The 20,238-nt window shown below is 41.8% G+C and overlaps 1 protein-coding gene across 1 annotated transcript in view; it reads left to right on the forward strand.

Annotated features, from left to right (window-relative positions):
* CAPN2 (calpain 2) overlaps nucleotides 1–20,238 on the forward strand; it is a 92,824-nt gene that overhangs the window by 67,761 nt on the left and 4,825 nt on the right. The window contains exons 11-18 of the mRNA XM_036755002.1: nucleotides 1,784–1,795; nucleotides 5,019–5,230; nucleotides 7,435–7,471; nucleotides 9,009–9,074; nucleotides 12,922–12,979; nucleotides 14,876–14,940; nucleotides 17,177–17,245; nucleotides 18,916–18,994. Of these exons, the coding sequence (XP_036610897.1) occupies nucleotides 1,784–1,795; nucleotides 5,019–5,230; nucleotides 7,435–7,471; nucleotides 9,009–9,074; nucleotides 12,922–12,979; nucleotides 14,876–14,940; nucleotides 17,177–17,245; nucleotides 18,916–18,994 (598 nt within the window). The remainder of the gene's footprint in view (nucleotides 1–1,783; nucleotides 1,796–5,018; nucleotides 5,231–7,434; nucleotides 7,472–9,008; nucleotides 9,075–12,921; nucleotides 12,980–14,875; nucleotides 14,941–17,176; nucleotides 17,246–18,915; nucleotides 18,995–20,238) is intronic.

The raw sequence follows: 20,238 nt of genomic DNA on the forward strand, positions 1-20,238 counted from the left end.
ATAGCCAGACTTTGGAAGACATCCCCTTGTTTCATTTCTTGTCTTTGTCAGCTTGGGATGAAAAGAATTCCAGAGAGATTTGAGATGGGAATGGAGTGTCCTGGGGCTACCTTTCAGAATAATGTGAAGTCAGGAGCAGAGCCAATGGAAACCCTGTGGATGGCTAGTCAGAGCCCAGTTACCAAGGAGGTGGAGACTCTAAGGGAGAGAGGGGAAACAATTGGGTAATTATACTCCCACTAGAGTTGCATGGCACTGAGCAGTTTTTCCCAGGACATAGCCTAGTGTGTACTTCAGCCCTGTTCCTCTTTAGAACAAAGCCCATAACAGGCAAAGCTCCCTCATCTTGTCTGCCTTTGCTCTGAGGTTTGTACCTTCCTTAAAGAGACTGAGTTCTGAAATAGCTCTGCTGGAGATAGCAATAGGTGCAGTAAGAACTGGCCTAGGCATTTCACCTCCCTCCTGTGTCTCAAGGCAGCATCAAAGTGGAACAACAGGGGAGCCCGGGAGCTTTTAGTGAAACTGAGTCCAGGATTCTAATAACTTATGGTGTAATGCTTTATGTTGTTCATGGCATTTTATCATGTCCCTCAAAATAACCCAATGAGGTGGTGAAAACAGGTATCATCATCCTCCCATTCTACATGTGAGGTCTAGAAAGGTAAAATTATTTGCCTAGGGTCACAGAACAAGGAAGGAGAGTCTTCGTCCTTTATAGACCTTCAAGTGAAAAAAAAAAAAAGAAACGTATGTTGTTATTATTGGTCCGGAGCTTTTCTGATCATACCACACTGCCTCAGACAAGATGCCAAGAGGCTGTATTGCCTCTTTACTCTTCTACTGGCAGCCTAGGTGACCTCTGACAAGCCTCTTTTTAGTACTATCTTCTACTTTCCCATCTGAAAAATTGGGATGTGAGAGAGTCATGTCAAGTCTGCGTATCGAGAATGCACCAGAGATATATGACTGAAAGTTCTTTAGTATGTTTGAAATGCACCAAATTTTATAACACTCAGTCATTCCATCCATTGCATTTTTAAATGCCCCAGTTTTAGAAGTGGGGAGTGAGTTTTGGGAATGAGAGACAGATTGTATCAGGAGGAATGGGGAAAGTGCTCAGGGATGTGGCTCTGCTGCGGAATAGCAGGGAGTGATAGGATAGCTAGAGGAGGTAAAGGCCTGGACTAGGAATTAGAGGATCTCGGTTGGAAGCCTGGCTCTGCTGTGAACTTCACCCTTACCTTACATATGACACTGAATGTCTCAGGGCCTCAGTTTAAATGGAAGTAATAACAACCACCACCACCACAACAATAATAAGAATACCTGTTCCTCCCCATCATCAAAGGCATGATCAGTAAGTGCTTTGAGTTCACAGAATCCCAGACGGGAGATGCTGGAATCATTCAAGCTAACGCGGTCGACAGTCTGATACAGAGCACTGAACTTGGAGTCAGGAGGAACTGGGTTTGAATCCTGCCGAAGCCACTTACTGGTTGTGCAATGCTCGGCAGGTCATTTAACTTCTCGACCGCAGTTTCCTCATCTTTAAAATGGGGTTACTTGTACCCACAGCACTTATTTCACGGGGACATTGTGAGGGATCAAATGAGATAATATGTTAAGTGTTTTATCAGCCTTAAAGCATTGAATAAATGTCAGCTACTATCATTATTATCCTTTGAAGTTCTCAGGGGAAAGAAGAGCATAAGACACAGTCACAGTTACTAGAGTGTCCACTTTCCCTGACTCAGTGTTCTCTGTCTCTCGTGTCTCTTTGCAGGTCCCTGAGGAGGTATGTCTGAATCCTTTGATTCTGGGAATCAAGTTTAGCCAATAGGCTGGGGCTTCTGTATCTCTCAAAAGGAGTTATATGAAGACCGGGCTGATGCTGAATTTCAAGGACCTGTTCTCATCTTATACTCTGTCTCTAGTGAGGCTACCAAGACCCAAGTATTTTCTGAGTTGAAGTATCACATGTATCTAGATGCGCTCTCCAAATTCTGAACATCAGAGCTGTTGCTAGGGTGACGTGACTGGGGCTTTGCCCTAGGGTTTCAACATTTAGAGGGCTATTGGCAGCGCTCATATCCCATCATATAGACATAACAGAACTTACCACCTAATTAAACAATTAATTTTAATAAGAAGCTACCAAATGGGCTGGTAGAATTCCTCCCCACTGAGACCATAAGCCAAGTGAGTTCTTCTCTGCTTCCTCCTTAAACTTATCCCTGGGTCCTCATTCTCCCTCTCTCCCCACCTCGAAGGGCAGTGTCCTGGACTTTCTTCCTCACTTACAGTCTTGTGTCCTGAGGCCTGAGGTCTACCTTTCCCCCAAATGAATTTGTCTCAAAAACTTTGTCTTAGGGCACTTTTCATTTTACTTGCCTTGGTCACCAGAAATGTTACTTATAGCTCTACTGCACAAGAATACACAGTAGAGGGCAATTATAATCACATGGCTCATCTGAGCCCCTGGATAGGTGACTTGTAGGGTAGCTGCCCAGCCTGTGGTTCTAGGATCGCCTGCAGTCTCCAGGGTCCAGGTTTCCTTGTATGTAAAACAAAAAGGTTGGACTAACTGATTACCTAGACCAGGGGTTCTTGACCTGGGATCCATGGACCCCCAAGAAACCTATGAATAGATTTCAGGTGGATCTGCATATTTTTTTACCATGTAAAATTTTTTTAATTTAAAAATTTTTTTAAATATTTTAGAGCTATATTTAATATAATTAGCTTTCTTTGTAATCTCACATATTTTATTTTATGCATTGAAAAACACTATTTTGAAAAGGGGTCCATAGGCTTTACCAAACTGCCAAAGGGTCCAGTGACCCAAAAGAAGTTAAGAACCCCTGCTGTATGCTAAAGTCTCTTTCAGTTCTAAAATCAGAAGACGAGCAGGGACTATTTTATTTTTGTCTTTGTAGCTCCAGTGCCTAGCACATAGTAGGTGCTTAATAAATACTTGCTTGTTTTGATTGCTAAGATTCCAGCTTCACTTAGCACAAAGGAAAAAAGTCATTGTGAACCTCATCAATACTGGGATGCAGTGAAACAAATAGTAAGTCAGTTCTGCTATACCACTTATTTTGAAAACGCAAATTTGTTCCAACTTGATCAATATATCAAGGAACAGCATGAGCATAATACAACTTTCACATTTGCTTATGCACAATTTTATCCAAGAAAAAGATTGAGAATATAGCAAACCAGACCACTTCACAGTAACTCACAAGCAGCCAAGCTTCTAAAGCTCATTCCCACAAGCACTTCATTCCCCCACACTTCAGTTCTTTCTCAAGGTGAAATGCTTTGGTAGAGTTGGAATTATGGATGGAAGAGGTCTGGTCTGTACCCATACCCTCTGACTGTCCCACCTTCCATTCTGACCAAGGCCCCTGGCCACCCTTCCCCCCACTTTCCCTGAGGATTCCCTCTCAAATGTGCCTGACCAAGGCCTGTGGGAACCAAAGTAGCAAATGCAGCCAGTATTTATTGTCGCACTTATGTACTTGTTAGACACTTAACACGTATACAACTACCACTTTTATTAGGCTCCTATCTTTTTGTGATGTGCACTGACCTCATTTCCCCCATAAGCCTTGTGGTTTTGACAATGTGCAATTTCACATAGAGAAGTGATTTTTAGCAACACACATGGCCTGTGATAGGATAACTGAACGTATGATGATGTCCCCTAAAAAGCCTAATATGTGTAAAGACACAAGAGGGCACCCTAAGCAGCCCACAGTACAGGAGATAATGGTATCGTAGCAAGAAGAATGAGATGTATTATAGCTCTTTGTCCAATCCCTTGTTCTCAGTCAGGCTGACCAGCCTGGGAGGAGATGCAGTACTGCAAAGAAACACAAGTGGCTTCTCATGCCGTCCTCCAGGACCCTGATTCTGTGTTTGCAGTTTGTTAATGCCAGCTGAGTGCTAACATTGCTTTGGCAACCATACAGCCTACAGAATTCAACAGAATCCCAGCACTGTGGATTCCAAGCTTAATTAGGCAGACAAGATAAACACAGAGGAGGCTAAGCATGATCTCCATGGAAAGATGGGGTGGTGAGTGTGCTGCCATTGTTGGGGGACTACAAAGGACTCCCAGTAGAGCTACAGTGGGAAGGGACGTCAAAGGGCATCTACTTACTTTGACAGATGATGAAACTGAAGCCAAGAACAGTTAAAGTGACAAGGACAGGTCACACAGTTAAGATTTGAACCTAGTCCTCTGACTCCAAATCTAGCAGTGTTTTCCCCTCTCCAACCCCAATACATTCCCCATGTAGTAAGTGGTATTATTGTAATCATGTATTTCTTAACAGTGAACTGTCAGTGAAGTCATTATATGGCTTAGATGGGTTGAATGTTACATTTATTTGGGGCAGTGGGCTTGGGATCAAGAAGACTCATGTTCCAGACTTCAGATCCAGCCTTGGATACTTGTTAGCTGTATGACCCTGAGCAAGTCACTTAACCCTGTTTGCCTCAGTTTCCTCATCTGTAAAATGAGCTGGAGAAGGAAATGGCCAACCACTCTGGTATCTTTGCCAAGAAAACTCCAAATGGGGTCGCAGAGAGTTGGACGTGACTGAAACAATACCAAGGACAACACTGAGAGTCCATCAACAAGCATTTATTAAATACTTACTATTTATCAGGCACTGTGCTAAACACTGGGGATACAAAGAAAAGCTTAAACATGGTCCCTGCCCTTAAGGACCTTATAGTCAAATGGAAGAGAAAACATGCAATTTACTATGTACAAACAAGATACATACAGTGTAAATGGAAAGTAATCTCCGAAGCAAGACACCAGCCATAGGTTGGTGGCGGGTAGTGGAGGGAGTTATTGGGGGATACCTCTTGTAGAAGGTGGGATCTGAGTTGTCTTGAAGGAAGTCGGGGAAGTCAGGAGGTGGAAATGAGGACCAGCATCCTAGGCCTGGGGGACAGTAGGCGCTCTGGTTTTCTCTCACTCTGATCTTATGTTTTCCCATCAGTATTCTGGTCGGACCAGCCTTCACCTCAACAAAAACTTCTTTCTGACAACCAGAGCAAGGGAGAGGTCGGACACGTTCATCAACCTCCGGGAAGTGCTGAACCGTTTCAAGCTGCCTGCTGGAGAATATGTCATTGTGCCTTCTACTTTTGAACCCCACAAGAATGGGGATTTCTGCCTCCGAGTCTTTTCAGAGAAGAAAACTGACTCTCAGTATGTTGGGAATTCAGAGAGTGGGGCAAATGGGGACCAGGGAGGGAGAGAGCTCCCCCATTTCCTTTCCTTTTTCTGGCTAGGTACAGCCCAGAAGGGCCCTCCTTCCCCCAGAGGGTATATCGTTCCAGCTTTAGCAATGAGCCAATGTGCCTTCTAGGCCAGGCTCAAGCAACTTGTAAACTATCAAGTAGAGGCAGAGGGCATCCTTTCTTCCCTTGGTCTTTTGGCCTTTTCTCATTCCCTCTCCTACCCCATTCTTCCATTGCCTTCTCTCTGCTTCCCTCCCTTCTCCCCCTTCCTTCTTCACCTCCCAGCTGCTGCTTTACCTATTGGTTGGAGGATACTCATGGTTATTTATTAGCTCCATTGATGGCACTCGAGAACCAGCTTATTGGCCCCTGATGTTCCTTCTATCTGGTGGGGAGTGTTCAGTCAATAACCCTTTACTGAGTGTTTGTTGTGTGTCTGGGACCGGGACTGTGTCCATGCATCTATCTAGATATGAAGACAGATAAGTCTGGGTCCACTGGCAAATAGAAGATGCTTAATAAGTGTTTCAGCTTTTAAATCAAATTTTATTTTTTTAATGAGCAGAAATCTCTTTTCTCTCCCACCCACCTCCTCATTCCACTGAAAAAGTAATAAAGAAAAAAATATGACTCTAGTAACAAATATGTATAGTCCAGAAAAAAAAATCCCTTATTGGTCATGTCCAAACAATATATGTCTTATTCTGCACCCTAGTCCACCAACTCTCTAAATGCTTGTTGATGGATTAATTGGAGTAACTTAACAGTCTAGTCCACTTTTCTGGCATTACTATACCTTACTTCCTTTCATGTGCCATTTGGTTCAGCCAGACTGGCCTTGCTATTCCTCATTCATGACCCGCTGTTTCTTACCGCTGGACCTTTTCCCTGGCTGACCCCCCCATGCCTGGAAGGCACTCTCTTCTCAACTCAACCTCCTAGAATCCCTAGGTCATTTCAAAGCTTAATTCAAACACCAGCTTTCTATACAAGAACTTTCTTTTTCTGCCACAGTTAGCATCTGTCCCTCCCCACAAAAAAAAGACCTTGTATTTATTTATTTTAATTTTTAATTTATGGATAAAACAGGCGTTTCTATAACATAGTATAATTTTAAAATATAACATTTTTATTATTTATTTATTATTATTTATAATTTTTAAAAATGATTGCACATGAAACTGAAAGTCTATTATGTACAACTTGCTATTCCATTTGCATATATATTATATTTGTTTTATATATAAAACATATGTACATATATTAACTTATGATTTCATTATTGTGGGGAACTCCCAGTGTGTAAAATACCTCCAAGAGTTTGCTCTCTAGGATGTAATGTGATACTGTGGAGTCCAGAGGATCTGGTTTCAAATAATACTTTTGACACTTGGTACCATATGAACACAGGCCACTAATTTACTCTCCCTAGGCCTTTGAGTCCATATCTGTAGAATGACTGGATTGGCTTCTGAGGTCTCTTGCACTTCTTGGTCTATAATTTGATGATCCGCTGATGCCAATAGGCAACTCCTCAGTAATTTATAGTTGCCTGGGGGCAGTAAGAGGTGAAGTAATTTGCCCACAGTCACCAAGGGAGGATTTTTTTTTTTTTGCCACAGCAACTCACTAAACTGTCTATTAAAGTAAGGAGTTTTGATTTGCTCATTGACGAAATCATGCATCTTTTAAAAGGATCAAAGTAACTAAAGTTAGCCACAGCCCCAAGGCACTCGTTTCTTCCACTCACCTCAAGTGAGCACAGCTAGTAGGTGATAATTTTATAGCATGTCATGCAAAGTGAAGAGACTTTACCGTAGGGAATTGGTATTAAAAAGGAGACTTTTTCGCTCTTTCTCGATGGCAGGTACTACAGGAGTTCCTAACTAAGCCTTGGATGCTGACCCATCCTTTGATAAAGAACCACTCCTCCCTTTAGAAAAGGTCCTTTTGGCCTTGACTTCTTCCTTTGATTTTTTTCACCCTTGATATTTGAGGAAGTGTTATCACACACCAACGTTCTGAAGTCAGTTTTGGGTTTTTTGGGGGGGGGCAGTTTGAAGCGAGATCGGTTTCAAGTTTCGCACTTCAACCCGAGCAATGACTGCTGAAACACCTTCTTCCCCATCTTAACTTCCCACCCACTAATAGATAATTCCTTTCTATTTCCAGAGTTGTCGATGATGAAATTGAGGCCACCCTGGATGAGGTATTTATTATGATTCTTCTCCCTTTTCTGTTGTGGGATCCAAGATGGAGAGTGGAGAGGGTCCTTCAAGCCCAGCTAGTTGAAAGCTTCATTTTACAGATGGTCCTCCTGGCTCAGAGGCCAGCTTGCTGTCCATTACTCCGCAGCTGTCTTTACCTTGAATCTCTAATCTTGGGCAGATGTCTTCTGTGGACCTTAACTTCCTCATCTAGAAAGCTAGGGAGCTGAGTCCTCATTTGGGCTAGTGTTTCCCAAACTGTATCCCAGAGACCCTTAGGATTTCAGGCATTTTGGATGCGAATCCCATGAAGAAATGTGGATACTAGTCCCCTATTCCTCTCTAAAATAGATGCATGAAACTATGTATATATCCTAAAGCCATTACTTCAGGGTAAAAATCATCTGCTTTTTTCCTTTAAAATTTCTACATCTCAGGGGTAGTCTATACACCTCAACTCCTTGGAATGTCCTTTGTTGAGTTTTATCAACATGTTTTGATTCCCATTGTGTTCCAAGGTCCAATTATTGTGGAAGCCCTTGGACTTAATGATTCCTAAGGACTGTTCCAGCCCTCTGATTGTGACCTTGTGATAAATGCAGCAGAAATTTGGTTGAACAAACATATTTTGCTTTAGCATAATTTTTTTTATAAATTAAAAATGTCAGAGTCAAGGAAGGAAAACCCCTACAAATGGACTTTAAGAACATAGAGCTGAAAAGGACTTCAGAAGCCATTGAGTTCAACTCATTCATTTTACAGATAAGAAAGCTGAGGCCCAGAGAGGCTAAATGATTTGCCTGAGGTCTCATGGGTCCAAGGCAGGATTTGAAACTAGGTCCTATGACTCCAAACCCAGCCCACTTTTCTACTCTAGAGGAGATAGTTTTAGGGTTATTTCTAAGTATTTTCTTCTGTCTCTTTTCTAAGAGTCCACAGCAGTACTGATAAAAGCTTGTGCTGACTGGGTGTTTATTCACTTCCCATCTGTTAGAGCAGCATTGTGGTTATCATATGTTTAGAATAAGGAGGGACTGGAGGAGGCCTGGATACACTGGTCCCCAAGGGTTGCATTCACCGTCCACTGACAAAATCCTTTTCAAGCAGCCCAGGGAAATTCTAAGCTATTTATCACTTTGTTTAGCAGAATTGGTCGTAAATGGTTGTTTTAGGAATATGTAATAGTCACAGTGCATGTTGTGAGAAATCATGATATATCTTCTTGCCAGGGAGTTGATATTCGTTCTCTTTTGATCCAATTATATCCCCACGTTCAGTTAGAAAGCCGCAGGCAGTCTTCCTTCAGCTCTGTCTAGACCAAACCAAAACAATAGAAATAATCCTGAAATTTTGTCAAGGGTGATTAGAAGCATTCCACGTGATCCACAGGTGGAGAAAGTAGGGGCTTGGAATGAGATGGAGAGAGACTTCCCAAGAGTCGGGTGATAAGGACAGGCACCTATGCCTTTCTGTTTCTTAGAAGATAGGTTATCTCCAATAAGCTATAACATTGTTCTTCTTTTCCTTCATTGCCTCAAGAATGACGTTGATGAAGATAGCATTGACGATGGTTTCAGGAGACTGTTTGCTCAACTGGCAGGGGAGGTAAGTGGTCAGCGCCCGGTATATAGTGAGTGCCCACTACATGGAGAGCAATGTTAGGCACCAGAAGGACGTTACAAAGAGAATCACAATCATTCTTCAAAGAGCTTACACTACAGTGAGGAAGGTAAATACACATGGGGAAAAAACAAAACAGAAGAACACTTAGAAGGAAGAAGCCCAACGCCAGCAGACCTGTCACGCCACCACGGGGTATAATAACAAAACAAGCAAAGAAATAGAGGTCTATTTGACACTGCCTAGTTGGGACTTGTGTGATAGGATAGAGCCTTCCTTCCTTTTTTCTTTCCTTCCTTCCTTTTTAAACTGGAACGTGCACTGGTCAGCTTGCTCAAATAGATACGTGTTTGTGGTTTCTTTTCCCCATTTTTGATTTAACGAATGGCATTTGCTGGTTACAGCAGCAAATGAAAGACTTTCTCCACTCCCCAGAAAAGTTTCTTTTTTGAAAAACAATCCTCTACTCCTTTAAAAAGCAACTTCCATTGGTGTCCCTGCTGCACACTCCATAGCAGTTGATCCTGTCTTTCAGGGTAACTGTACGATTGACTTTTATTTTTTTGATTCAGTACAATATATGTGTAGTGTAAATGCTTGTTTTTCTTTAGGATCTAAGGAGGGCACTAGTGTTCTCTGAGACTAGACATATGTTACTGTCATAAAATGCATATTGTTTATACAAAAAAAAAAAAGAAGTAAACACATTAGGACCAATAGGTAGAAGTTACTGGCAGGTAGGTTACATAAGTAATTCTTTAAAAATGAAAATAACCAGCATTTATATAGCACTTTATGGTTTGTACTTTACAAATATTATCTCATTTGGTCCTCACAACAACCATGGGAGGTAGGTGCTCTTATTATCCCCATTTTACAGATGAGGAAACTAGGGCGGGCAGCGGTTAAGTGACTTCCCCAGGGTCACACAGCTAGTAAGTGTCTGAGGTAGGATGTGAACTCTGTACTTGCAGACTCCAGGTTTCATGCTCTATCCACAAGCATCACCTGACTGCCCCTCTGCAAAGCAACATAAGGGAGAATTTTCTAACAACTTAGAGTTATCTATTAGCAGAATGGGCACGTAAAGTGCAGAGAACATTAACAATACAGTGTTGATTAACAGCTATTCATTATGAGCCAGCTGCTGTGCCCGGAACAGAAAAAAATGCAAAGATGAGCTAGTCCCTGCTCTTAAGGAATTAATAGTCCAGTGAGGGTAGAGGGGGTATAACATGTTCACAGATAAGTAAATCTATAGATCTGTGAATATGTAGATGAAGATACACACATACATATATATATTTATATACACTCATGTGTGTATTATACATATTATGTATATATACACACAGGCAGCGAGGTGGGCGGGGATAGAATTCTAGACCTGGAATCAGGAGGACTTGTCTTTATGAGTTCAAATCTGGCTTCAGACACTTACTAGCAGTATGATCCTGGGCAAGTCAGTTAGCCCTGTTTGCCTCAGTTTCCTCATCTGTAAAAAAATGAGCGGGAGAAGGAAATGGCAAACCACTTCAGTGTCTTTGCCAAGACTAGCTGTGTGACCCTGGGCAAGTCACTTAGCCCTGTTTGCTTCAGTTTCTTCATCTCTAAAAAATGAGCTGGAGAAGGAAATGGCAAATCACTCCAGTATCTTTGCCAAGAAAACCTCAAATGGGGTCATGAGAAGTCAGACACAAATGAATAACTAAAGAATAACAACATATACACATATGTATATGTATACATTCTACATACACACAAAGTAAAGTCTGAGGGGAGGGGGGCATTAACAACTGACAGAATCAGGGAAGGTATCTTGATCTGAACCTTGAAGAAAGCCAAGGGTTCCAGGAGGCAGAGGTGAGGAAGAAAAGGAGTCCAGCCAGTCCACATGAACAGAAAGCCTGTGCAGAGGCAGAGGTGAGAGATGACATGGTATATATTTTTTAAAAAACAAGCCCAATTTGGCTGGGACTTAGAGCATGTGAACAGAAGTGATGGGTAATCTGGAAAGGTAGACCGGAGTCCAATTGTGAAGGACTTTGAGCCAAACAGAATAATTGATATTTGGTCCTAAAGGTAACTCAGGGCCACTGAGGCTTCTTGAGCCCCAGAGCAGTGACATACAGTCAGACCTACAATTTGGTAGCTATTTAAAAGATAGATTGGAAAGCAGAGGACTGAGGACAGAGAGAAAAATGATAAGGCCAAAGTCCAGATGAGAAGTGATATGGGCCTAAACTAGGGTGGTTGTGGTCAGAACATATGCAAGAGATGTTGAAGAGGTAGAATGGATAACACGTGGCACTGATTGGATGTGGCAGCCGTGGCAGGGAGGTCCAGAGAAGAGTGGGCGATAACTCCTAGGTTGTGAACTTGGGTTATTAGATAGATGTTGGTACCCTCAAAATAAATAGGATTTGAGTCTCTATTCAAATATTCATTAGCAGAGATTGTATTTAAAGCATTTAAGTGGGATAATATTACAGGGCTGTGTGAAAAATTGCTTTGAAAACTTTGAAGCAACTATGCAAATATAAGCTATTCTTAGTGAGTTTTATTTTCTTTAAAAAAAAACTTTTATTATTATCTTTTGCTTTTATATCACCATTTCCAAATATAGATACCTTTGATACCCCATCCTTTACCCAGCTAGCTATCCTTTATAATGAAGGAAGGAGGGAGGCATGGATGGGGGAGGAAGGAAGGAAGGAGAGGGAGGGAGGGAGGAAGGAAGGAAGGAAGGAAGGAGGGGAAGGAAGGAAGGAAAGAAAGCAGGAAGGAGAGAAAGAAAGAAAGCAGGCAGTTCAGCAAAACCTACACATCAGCCATTTCTTACGTTCTAGATAGTTTTCTACATCCATAGTTTCCCCTCCCACTTGTGCAAAGGAGGGAGGTACATTTTCTGTACTCTTCTTCAGGAACAAGCTTGATCACTGTAGTGAAACAGGGCATTTTGTTTTCTGTTCTATTTACATTACACTAGTCCTTAGGCATATTGTTTTCCTTGTTCTGCATATTTCATTCTGTCTCAGTTCCTAGAAATCTCCCCACTGAACAGTGTTATTTTTTAAATTTATTTTTAACATTCAGTTTCTTAAAATTTTGAGTCCCAGATTCTTTCCTTTCTTCCCATCCCTCCCCTAACTATTGAGAAGGCAAACAATATGATATCCATTATACATGTGAAGTCATGCAAGACATATTTCCATATTAAGCATGTTGAGCAGTGTTTTAAAAAGAGAGGGATTCATTCCAAAAGAATGAGAAGGATGTGCCAAGGGGGCATAGACGTGGGAACAGATAGGCATGAGAGGCAGCAGCCCTGGATAGAGAGGGAGAATGCTTAGTGAAGAGCAACGAATGGGAATGAAAAGAGCAGGCAGGGACCTTGAAGACAATGAGAAACCTGGACTTGGTCCAGTTAGCAGTAAAGCTGATACTTTAGGTGTGGGAGCAAGAGAGTAAAATGGGAAAGAAAAAAACCAAACAAACAAAACCAGCATTTGAGCTAGAAGTAATCAGGAAAAGCTTGACTGACCAAATCCTGATTGGGACTGTTTAGTTCCCTTGCGCTATTTGCCAAAGCCCTCCTGGACCAGAACCATCTCACACTGTACCTTCGTTAAGAATCAAACATTCAGGGAAGTGAGACGTTGTCTGGGTGCCTGGCATTGAGGTTTGATGATGCTTCTTGCAACATCTTGTTGAGTCTCTCATTTTTTTTCCTCTTTCCATGGCTGTGTTTCAGCCCTGTGATTACTCTGATTCCAGGTAGAAACTGACAATATGTGTGTTATATGTTTTTCTGCATTTTATGTTTCCATAGGATGCAGAGATTTCTGCCTTTGAGCTGCAGACTATCCTGAGAAGAGTTCTAGCAAAACGTAAGTATCTCTTCCTTCCCCCAACCCTGTTCTTCTCCTTTAGGGGCATAAGGGAAAAGTAGAGTACCTTCCTCCTGACTCCACATTATTATTGGCAGCAGCCCTCTCTTGGTAGAATAAAAGGTTGAGATAACTCTGTTGATGATGCCAGCCAGAAGCCATGGCCAATAGTTCAAAGCTCTATTTAAAAAGGAAATGACTGAAGTGGAGAGAATCCACTGATGGGCCAGAAGCAAAAGGAGAAATCAATTAGATGATCTGAATGCTGGTGGCCAAAGGATTTTTTAAAAATCTCCATTTCACACATTTGATGGATAGATGATAGATAGAGAGATAGATAGATAGATAGATAGATAGATAGATAATCTAGACCCTGTGGACCATACTGTCCATGGGATTTTCTTGGCAGAGTTACTGGAGTGGTTTGCCATTTCCTTCTTCAGTGGATTAAGGCAAGTAGAGGTTAAGCGACTTGCCCAGGGTCATATGGCTATTAAGCGTCTGAGGTCACATTTGAACTCAGGTCTTCCTGACTCCAGGCTCAGCACTCTATCCACTGAGCCACCTAGATGCCTCTATATCAGTGTCAAGGATCCCATAAAAGCAGAGAGATAAAAGGTCCATCTGGTCCTATATGAACCAAAGAAATATACAAGTTACAGCTTGCACAGCCTAACCAAGAACACCCATGTACAGTAGGGAGGAAGGTTTAAAATGACTTTAACATGGCTAAAGTTTAGATGTCTCCAGGTCCAGACACACACAACCTCAAGCAGTGGTGAAGCCAACCCAGCAAGGCTTCCCTCCCTTAAGGTGGTGTTTACTCCAAAGGCCACCAGGCACAGTGAGGTCATGGTAGTGTCTCAGATGTGTGGTGATCACGGGGCCATGAAGACCAAGAGCCTCATTGTTAATTCACAGATGGATGGACAAAAGGGGAATGGGGGGAGGGAAACCTCCTTTCTGCTACAGAGTATTAATTGCCCCACGTGTATGTCTGAGCTCAGCATACTCTTCCCCTTCCTGACTGGTGATGCCAGGGTCCTGGCCATGGGCCCATCCCCTCTTCACACCACAGTCTTTCTGCCTCCACACACACAGACACAAACACACACACACACACACACACACACACACACACACACACACACAGCTTCTGCCCTTTACAAATCTAACACATGAATTTCCCTAGAAATGAGGCTCTGGAAAAGCCATACTCAGACTATAAACAGTCCTATATCAAGGTCCCCTATTTCTAAGGTGATAGGTGACCAACATGGCAGCTCCAAGGAAACTCTCTGCCCTGAGATAACTGCACATGTCCCCAGCATGATGAATATACTTCTGTGGAGACTAAAAAAAACAGAACAAGGAAAATACACCCTTTCCTATGGCTTTTTAAACAGTCGTAACACTCCATGGAATGCAGAGAGTCATGCTTTAATAGAATCATGTCATAGAGGTTGAGCTGAAAGAGATCATAGAGATTATCAAATCCCACTCCCTCACTTTACAGATGAGGAAACTGAGGCACAGACCTAAGTGACTTACCCAGGGTCACACAGCTAATAAGTACTATTTAAAAATTTCAACTGTTTTTATTAGTATTGGTTGGTTTCTAGCCTGTTTCCTTAGTTATGAGGGCATAGCCTAATTGAAAACACATCTCTGCTTCCCCCCACCCATGTCTCACATCCACAAGGGGCCTTAATACCATATAAATAATCTAACTACTTCTCATTCCTTTATTTTTTAAAATTATTTAATGTATCTTTCCCCTAGGCCTTTGCCAGGCACCATACAGAACAAAGTTAGGTTCCTATAGTACACCCACTTGCCCTCCAGGAGCTCACACTCAAAACACCAAAGATCTGACTCTCCTTCTGTGTCCTCTAGGTCCAGATATCAAGTCGGATGGCTTCAGCATCGAGACTTGCAAGATCATGGTTGACATGCTAGATGTATCCTTAAACGTGTGCTAGGGAGCTCAGAACCAGGGATTTGTACATATGCTGCCTGTGGCTGAAGAAAGGGGCATCAAATCACTGAGGCTGAATGTTTATCTATGAACTCGGGTGGGAAGAGGTCATGAAATAAATTAGTTAACTCCTGGGGTTAAAATTAAAAAAAAAAAAACAGGGAGGCAAGGAGCAATACCACTTCTAGGAAGGAATGGGGAGGGGAAAGAAGAGTAGAATTTGAAAGGTGATTAGAGATGCTGTAGGCTCTCCTCTTTAAAAAAAAAAATGTCCAGCTTGTCTGAGAAGCCAGACCTGGGTCCCCTGCCTGAATCATGGGCAGATGTGGCTTCTGTTGGAGAGATGTCACCCTAACAGGAGACATATGGGATCAGAAAGAAAAAAAGAAGCATGTCCTCTCCCTCTAAGGAAGCTGACTCATGGGTCATCCAAACCATTCCCATGTGGCCATCTTGCATTCTGTTCAGATTGTTTCCTGAGTGAATATTTCTACTATTTACTGAATCTCAGGGTGGGGAGATACCTCAGAAGTGATCTGAGCCAGCCCACAGCTGAACAAAAATTCCCTCTGTGGCAGACCTTACTAGTGGCCATCCAGCTTTCACTTGAGGACCTCTATGGAGAGGGAACCTACTATCTCTTTAGGTGGTCCATTCCACATTGGAATAGCTCTGATTGTTAGGAAGCTTAGCCTAAATCAAGCCTACACTCTCTTCCACCCATTGCTTCTCACTCCGCCTTCTCTGGCCAAGCAGAATTGGTCTGATCCCTCTTCCATATGACAGCCCTTCAAATACTTGAGGACTAGTATCATGCTGGTCTCTCCTAAGGACCCTCTAATAGATTCAGAGCTAAATATTCCCATTTATTTTAACCAGTTCCCATATGGTACAGTCTCACAGCCCTTCTCCATCCTGGTTGTCATTCTTTGAACAGTCTTAATATCTTTCTTAAAATGTAGTGCTGAGAACTGAATGTAATAATCCCAATTATGGTCTAATGGGGCAAAGTACAGAGGGACTACTACCTCCCCTAGACCTAGAGGCAGATCTTCTCTTAATGCAGCCTAAGATTGAATTAAATTTTGAGGCCACCTTATCAAATTGCTAACTCAGTCAACCCTATGCAATAAACATTTTTTAGCTCACAATCCATTAAAATCCCTAGATCTTCTACCAACAAAAGGCTGCCTAAACATGCCTTTTCTAGCTTATACCTATGAAGCTAGTTTTTTTTTAAATCTTACACCAATGTAAGACTTTACTCCTGTTAAATTTCATCTTCTTGGATTTAGCCCAACATTGTAGCCTATTAAGATCTTTTTGGATCCTGACCGTCTTTCCTCCCAGCTTTTTAACATCCGCTTTGATAAGACTAACCTCTCTGCTGAGGGCAAGTTGCTGTTAAAAATGTTAAATGGTGCAGGACCAAGGACAGATCCCCATGGCAGCTCTCTAGAGACCAGTATTCAAGTTGTTGCTGTCAAATCATTAATGCCTACTCTTGGGGTCTGGAGATTCAACAGGTTTTGAATCCACTTACCTATACTATTGTCTTGTCCAGGACTTCTTTGTGTTGCATGGCATGGCAGGATGTGCAGTGCAAAATGCACATGCTTTGTGTTCAGAACCAAGGCTGCAGTGAAGTTGCATAATGCAACATACGCAAGTGTTGCCAGGAACACTTTGGATTCATTACTCATTTGATTTTTAATTAATTTTTATTTAGTTTATTACCCACACTCACCTCCACCAGCCTTTTGCCTGGCACTTAGCTAAGCCAAGGAAAAGTACACCTTGGCCACTTTTCCTCATGGTCTCTAATGACTAGTGAGAAGGTATAGCAAGAAATTTTCCTAACCTACACAAAGCCCCATTGCAAAACACCCATTGCCTGTTGGCTGGCAAATCCCTTTACGAAAAGCCTGGCAGGACATCAGGAAATAACCCATGGAAAAACATCAACACATCACTGAGTGGTAGAAGGGATGGTAACATCAGAAGAGCAACCCAAGCTAGTATGGGTCCATATCCCCACTTTTGCCTCTCTCCCAAACTTCCAAGGTTAGGTTTAGGCCAGCAAACATTAACCCAGACAATATGAGTCCTTCTGTAGGATTTTCCTGAATAGATCCTGACTAGTAAGAGCACTCTGATTTGAATCTTCTTAAGGAAAAAAATTCCACATTGTACAAAGATCTTTCCTCAACCAAAGGCAGGCTGACGGGAGTGGGAAACTGGGCCTGAAGGAGTTCTACATTCTCTGGTCAAAAATACAAAAATACCAGGTATGATTCCAGGCACGGTGGGTGGGAGGTTGGGAGATAACTCCTCTATATTCACATGAAGATGCTCTCAGTGTGGTGGTTTAATGCTTTAAAATTTGGGAGCATGCAATTTATAAACACTTTTTTAAAAATTACATTCATATCACAAGGAAAAACTGGGGGCACATATGTATCTCTGCATACATAATTTTGTTTTCTAAAATTATATATGCACAGAGATACATATGCTCCCAAATTTTAAAGCATTAAACCACCACACTGTGGGAGGGGGGAGCAGTCAGAGAACTGTCTTGGGGCTTGATTTCACCTGTAGTAGGGAAAAGGCTAGGTGGAGAACAGAATTGACCACTACTACCAGAGTCACAAAAACATCAGGGATTTTCTTGGTTAAATAAGTCTTTTCTATGCATCTACATGGACCTGTACAACAAACATAAACAATTAGAAGGAATTCAGAAACGCTACCCAGATTTGCCTTACTCAATGCTACTTGGTTGTTTTGGGTGGGATTGGAGGGAAGGGTAGTAATTATAGAAAGGAGAGGAGTTTAATGATAGTGATAAGATATCATCCCGGATAGGGAATTCCCAAGTGATGAAACTCCCTCTACCAGTGAAGGTCAGCATTCTCTGCAGCTCAATCTTAGAGAACAGGGGGAAAAGAACATTAATGAAACATTTTTAAAATGCAAAAGAAAGTTCAGAAAGAAAGAGATGAGCAGCACAGTTTGGGAACTAATATGTTAAATTTATTATGTACTTTTTAAAAAAAAGAAAGTACCTAGTAGAGATTTTCCATTTCATAAAAATAAACCAGAAATTTAAAAAGAAATGCCCCCTGAAATGACTGCTCAATATTTTGCCAATTTGGCATTTAGAACTTGCAGAGAGAAGAGAGTTGGCATAATTTGGCTCAGCAATAATACACTGTTGTCAAATGACCTCCTGACTGGTTGATAAAGAATGGCCAATTTAGTTCAACAAGCTATTAAGGATCTACTCTGTGTAAGGCATCAGGGAGACAAAGCTAGGGCCAGAAATAGAGCCCTGCTGTCAAGAAGTTTATCATCTGAACTAAACATACGCACAAGGAACAGAGGGTGATGGATGCGAAGAAAGGTCCAGACAAAGTAGCAAGCGAAGTTTGAGGAGACGCAAATAAGCCTGCCCCAGGGAGTCAGGGAAGGCATCATGAAGGAGCTAGAACCCATGTTGAGACTTAATAAAGGAAAGACTTTAATAAATAGTATTTGGGACTCAGAGAGACCCTTCCAGGAAGGCACTGAGGAGGGGAGAGGGAGGGGAAAGGGCAAGGTAAGAAATGGTGGCAAATTATAATATAAAACTACCAAGCAAGTATCTATTACTAAAAGCTGTCAGCTCCAAAGCCTAAGATTTTAAGCTTTCTCAGGTCAGCAGAATGCAGAGTGGGCTTCATGCTTAGAGGGAAACACACATAGACCTAGCTGATATAGATGGCTGCAAAATTCACTTTTCTCAGACAGCTAAATCAGAAAACCAATTGATTCTCCTAAGATTATTGATAGTATTAAGTTAAAGGTCTGTAGCTGTTTGGAAAAACAGAACAACTATTCCTGCTTTGCATGAAACATAAAAGATTAAATGTGCTTTAAAAAGTCAAGTTCTTCATGTCTACTTTGCTTGTTCCAGAAAATTTACAAGGAGATGGATGTTGATAGGTCCGGCACCATGAATGCCTACGAAATGCGTAAAGCATTAGAAGAAGCAGGTAATGCATCTCAACAACTTTCATTTATTTCAGAATCACTGCAAATCATCTTCCTTTAATGAAAGTCCCGTAAACTGCCCCCCAAAATGAAGTAGCCACTACATCTCTTCCCCCCTCCCACTTTCAAAAGAATAACTGGCAAAATGTGACTTGGTACAGAATGTCCCCTTCCTAGTTCTCTTTCTGAATTTAAGATTCTTTGAGAAAACTCTAGCAGGCCAGCCATGCTAAAAATGATAAAAAAAAATTCATAGGTTTATGTTAGAGCAACTTCAGTTAGGATAACATAGAACTGGGTGATGATAGTCCTGCTGTACTCTGGCCTATTCAGACTACACCACAGAATGACAGAGTTGAAAGGAACCTCAGAGGTCATTGAGGCCAGCCTCATACTCCACAAGAATTCCTCTACCACAGCAGGAATGTTGGAGTCCATTCTGGGCCACCATATTTTTTAGAAAAGACTTTGATAAGCTGTAATATGTCTAAAAGTGGGTGAGGAAACTAAAGGATCTGAAAATGCTTAGCCTGGACAAGATACAGAAGGGACACATATGTGGCGAGTTGTCATGTAGAAGGGAGATTAAGTGTGTTTTGCTTGGGTTTGAGGACAGAACTAGAACTAATGGGTGGAAAGGCAGATTTCAACTCAGTATAAAAAGGAACATTGTAAAAATATAAGGCTGTCCCCAAAATGGGATGGGCTGACTCCTAAAGTAATAATAGCGTGTATTAAGTCCTTTGATTCTTCTAACAACCGCATTATTATTATCCACATTACAGATGAGGAAACTGAGGCAGTTGTCCAGGGTGACACAGCTAGTAAGTGTATGTGGCAGGAGTGGAGCTCAGGTCCTCCTGACTACTAGTCCTGTGCACTATCCACTCAGCCACCTAAATAGCTTGAGTAGTGAGTTCTCCTCCATCACTGGAGATCTCTTAGGAGAGCCTTGCTTGAGATGTTGGAAGTGAGGCCTCAGGTAAGGATTATACTGGGTAATCTCTGACATCCCTTACAGCTCGAAATTTCTTGACTCTAGGACTTTAGTCCTGTTGTCACTGAGAGAAAACAAATGCAATGAAGGAGATTGGAAAATATTCATGGCAAAAATGTATGATAACACAAGGTCTCAAAGTAGAAAAGAATAGGTGTCCTGGAAGAATCTAGTGATGAGGGTGTGGTGAGGATGCTTCTAAAGATGAAGCAAGCAGAATTTTTAGAACATGGCTAAAAATATGGAACA

This window comes from Trichosurus vulpecula, chromosome 4 (genome assembly GCF_011100635.1).
Source record: "Trichosurus vulpecula isolate mTriVul1 chromosome 4, mTriVul1.pri, whole genome shotgun sequence".
Lineage (NCBI taxonomy): Eukaryota > Metazoa > Chordata > Mammalia > Diprotodontia > Phalangeridae > Trichosurus > Trichosurus vulpecula.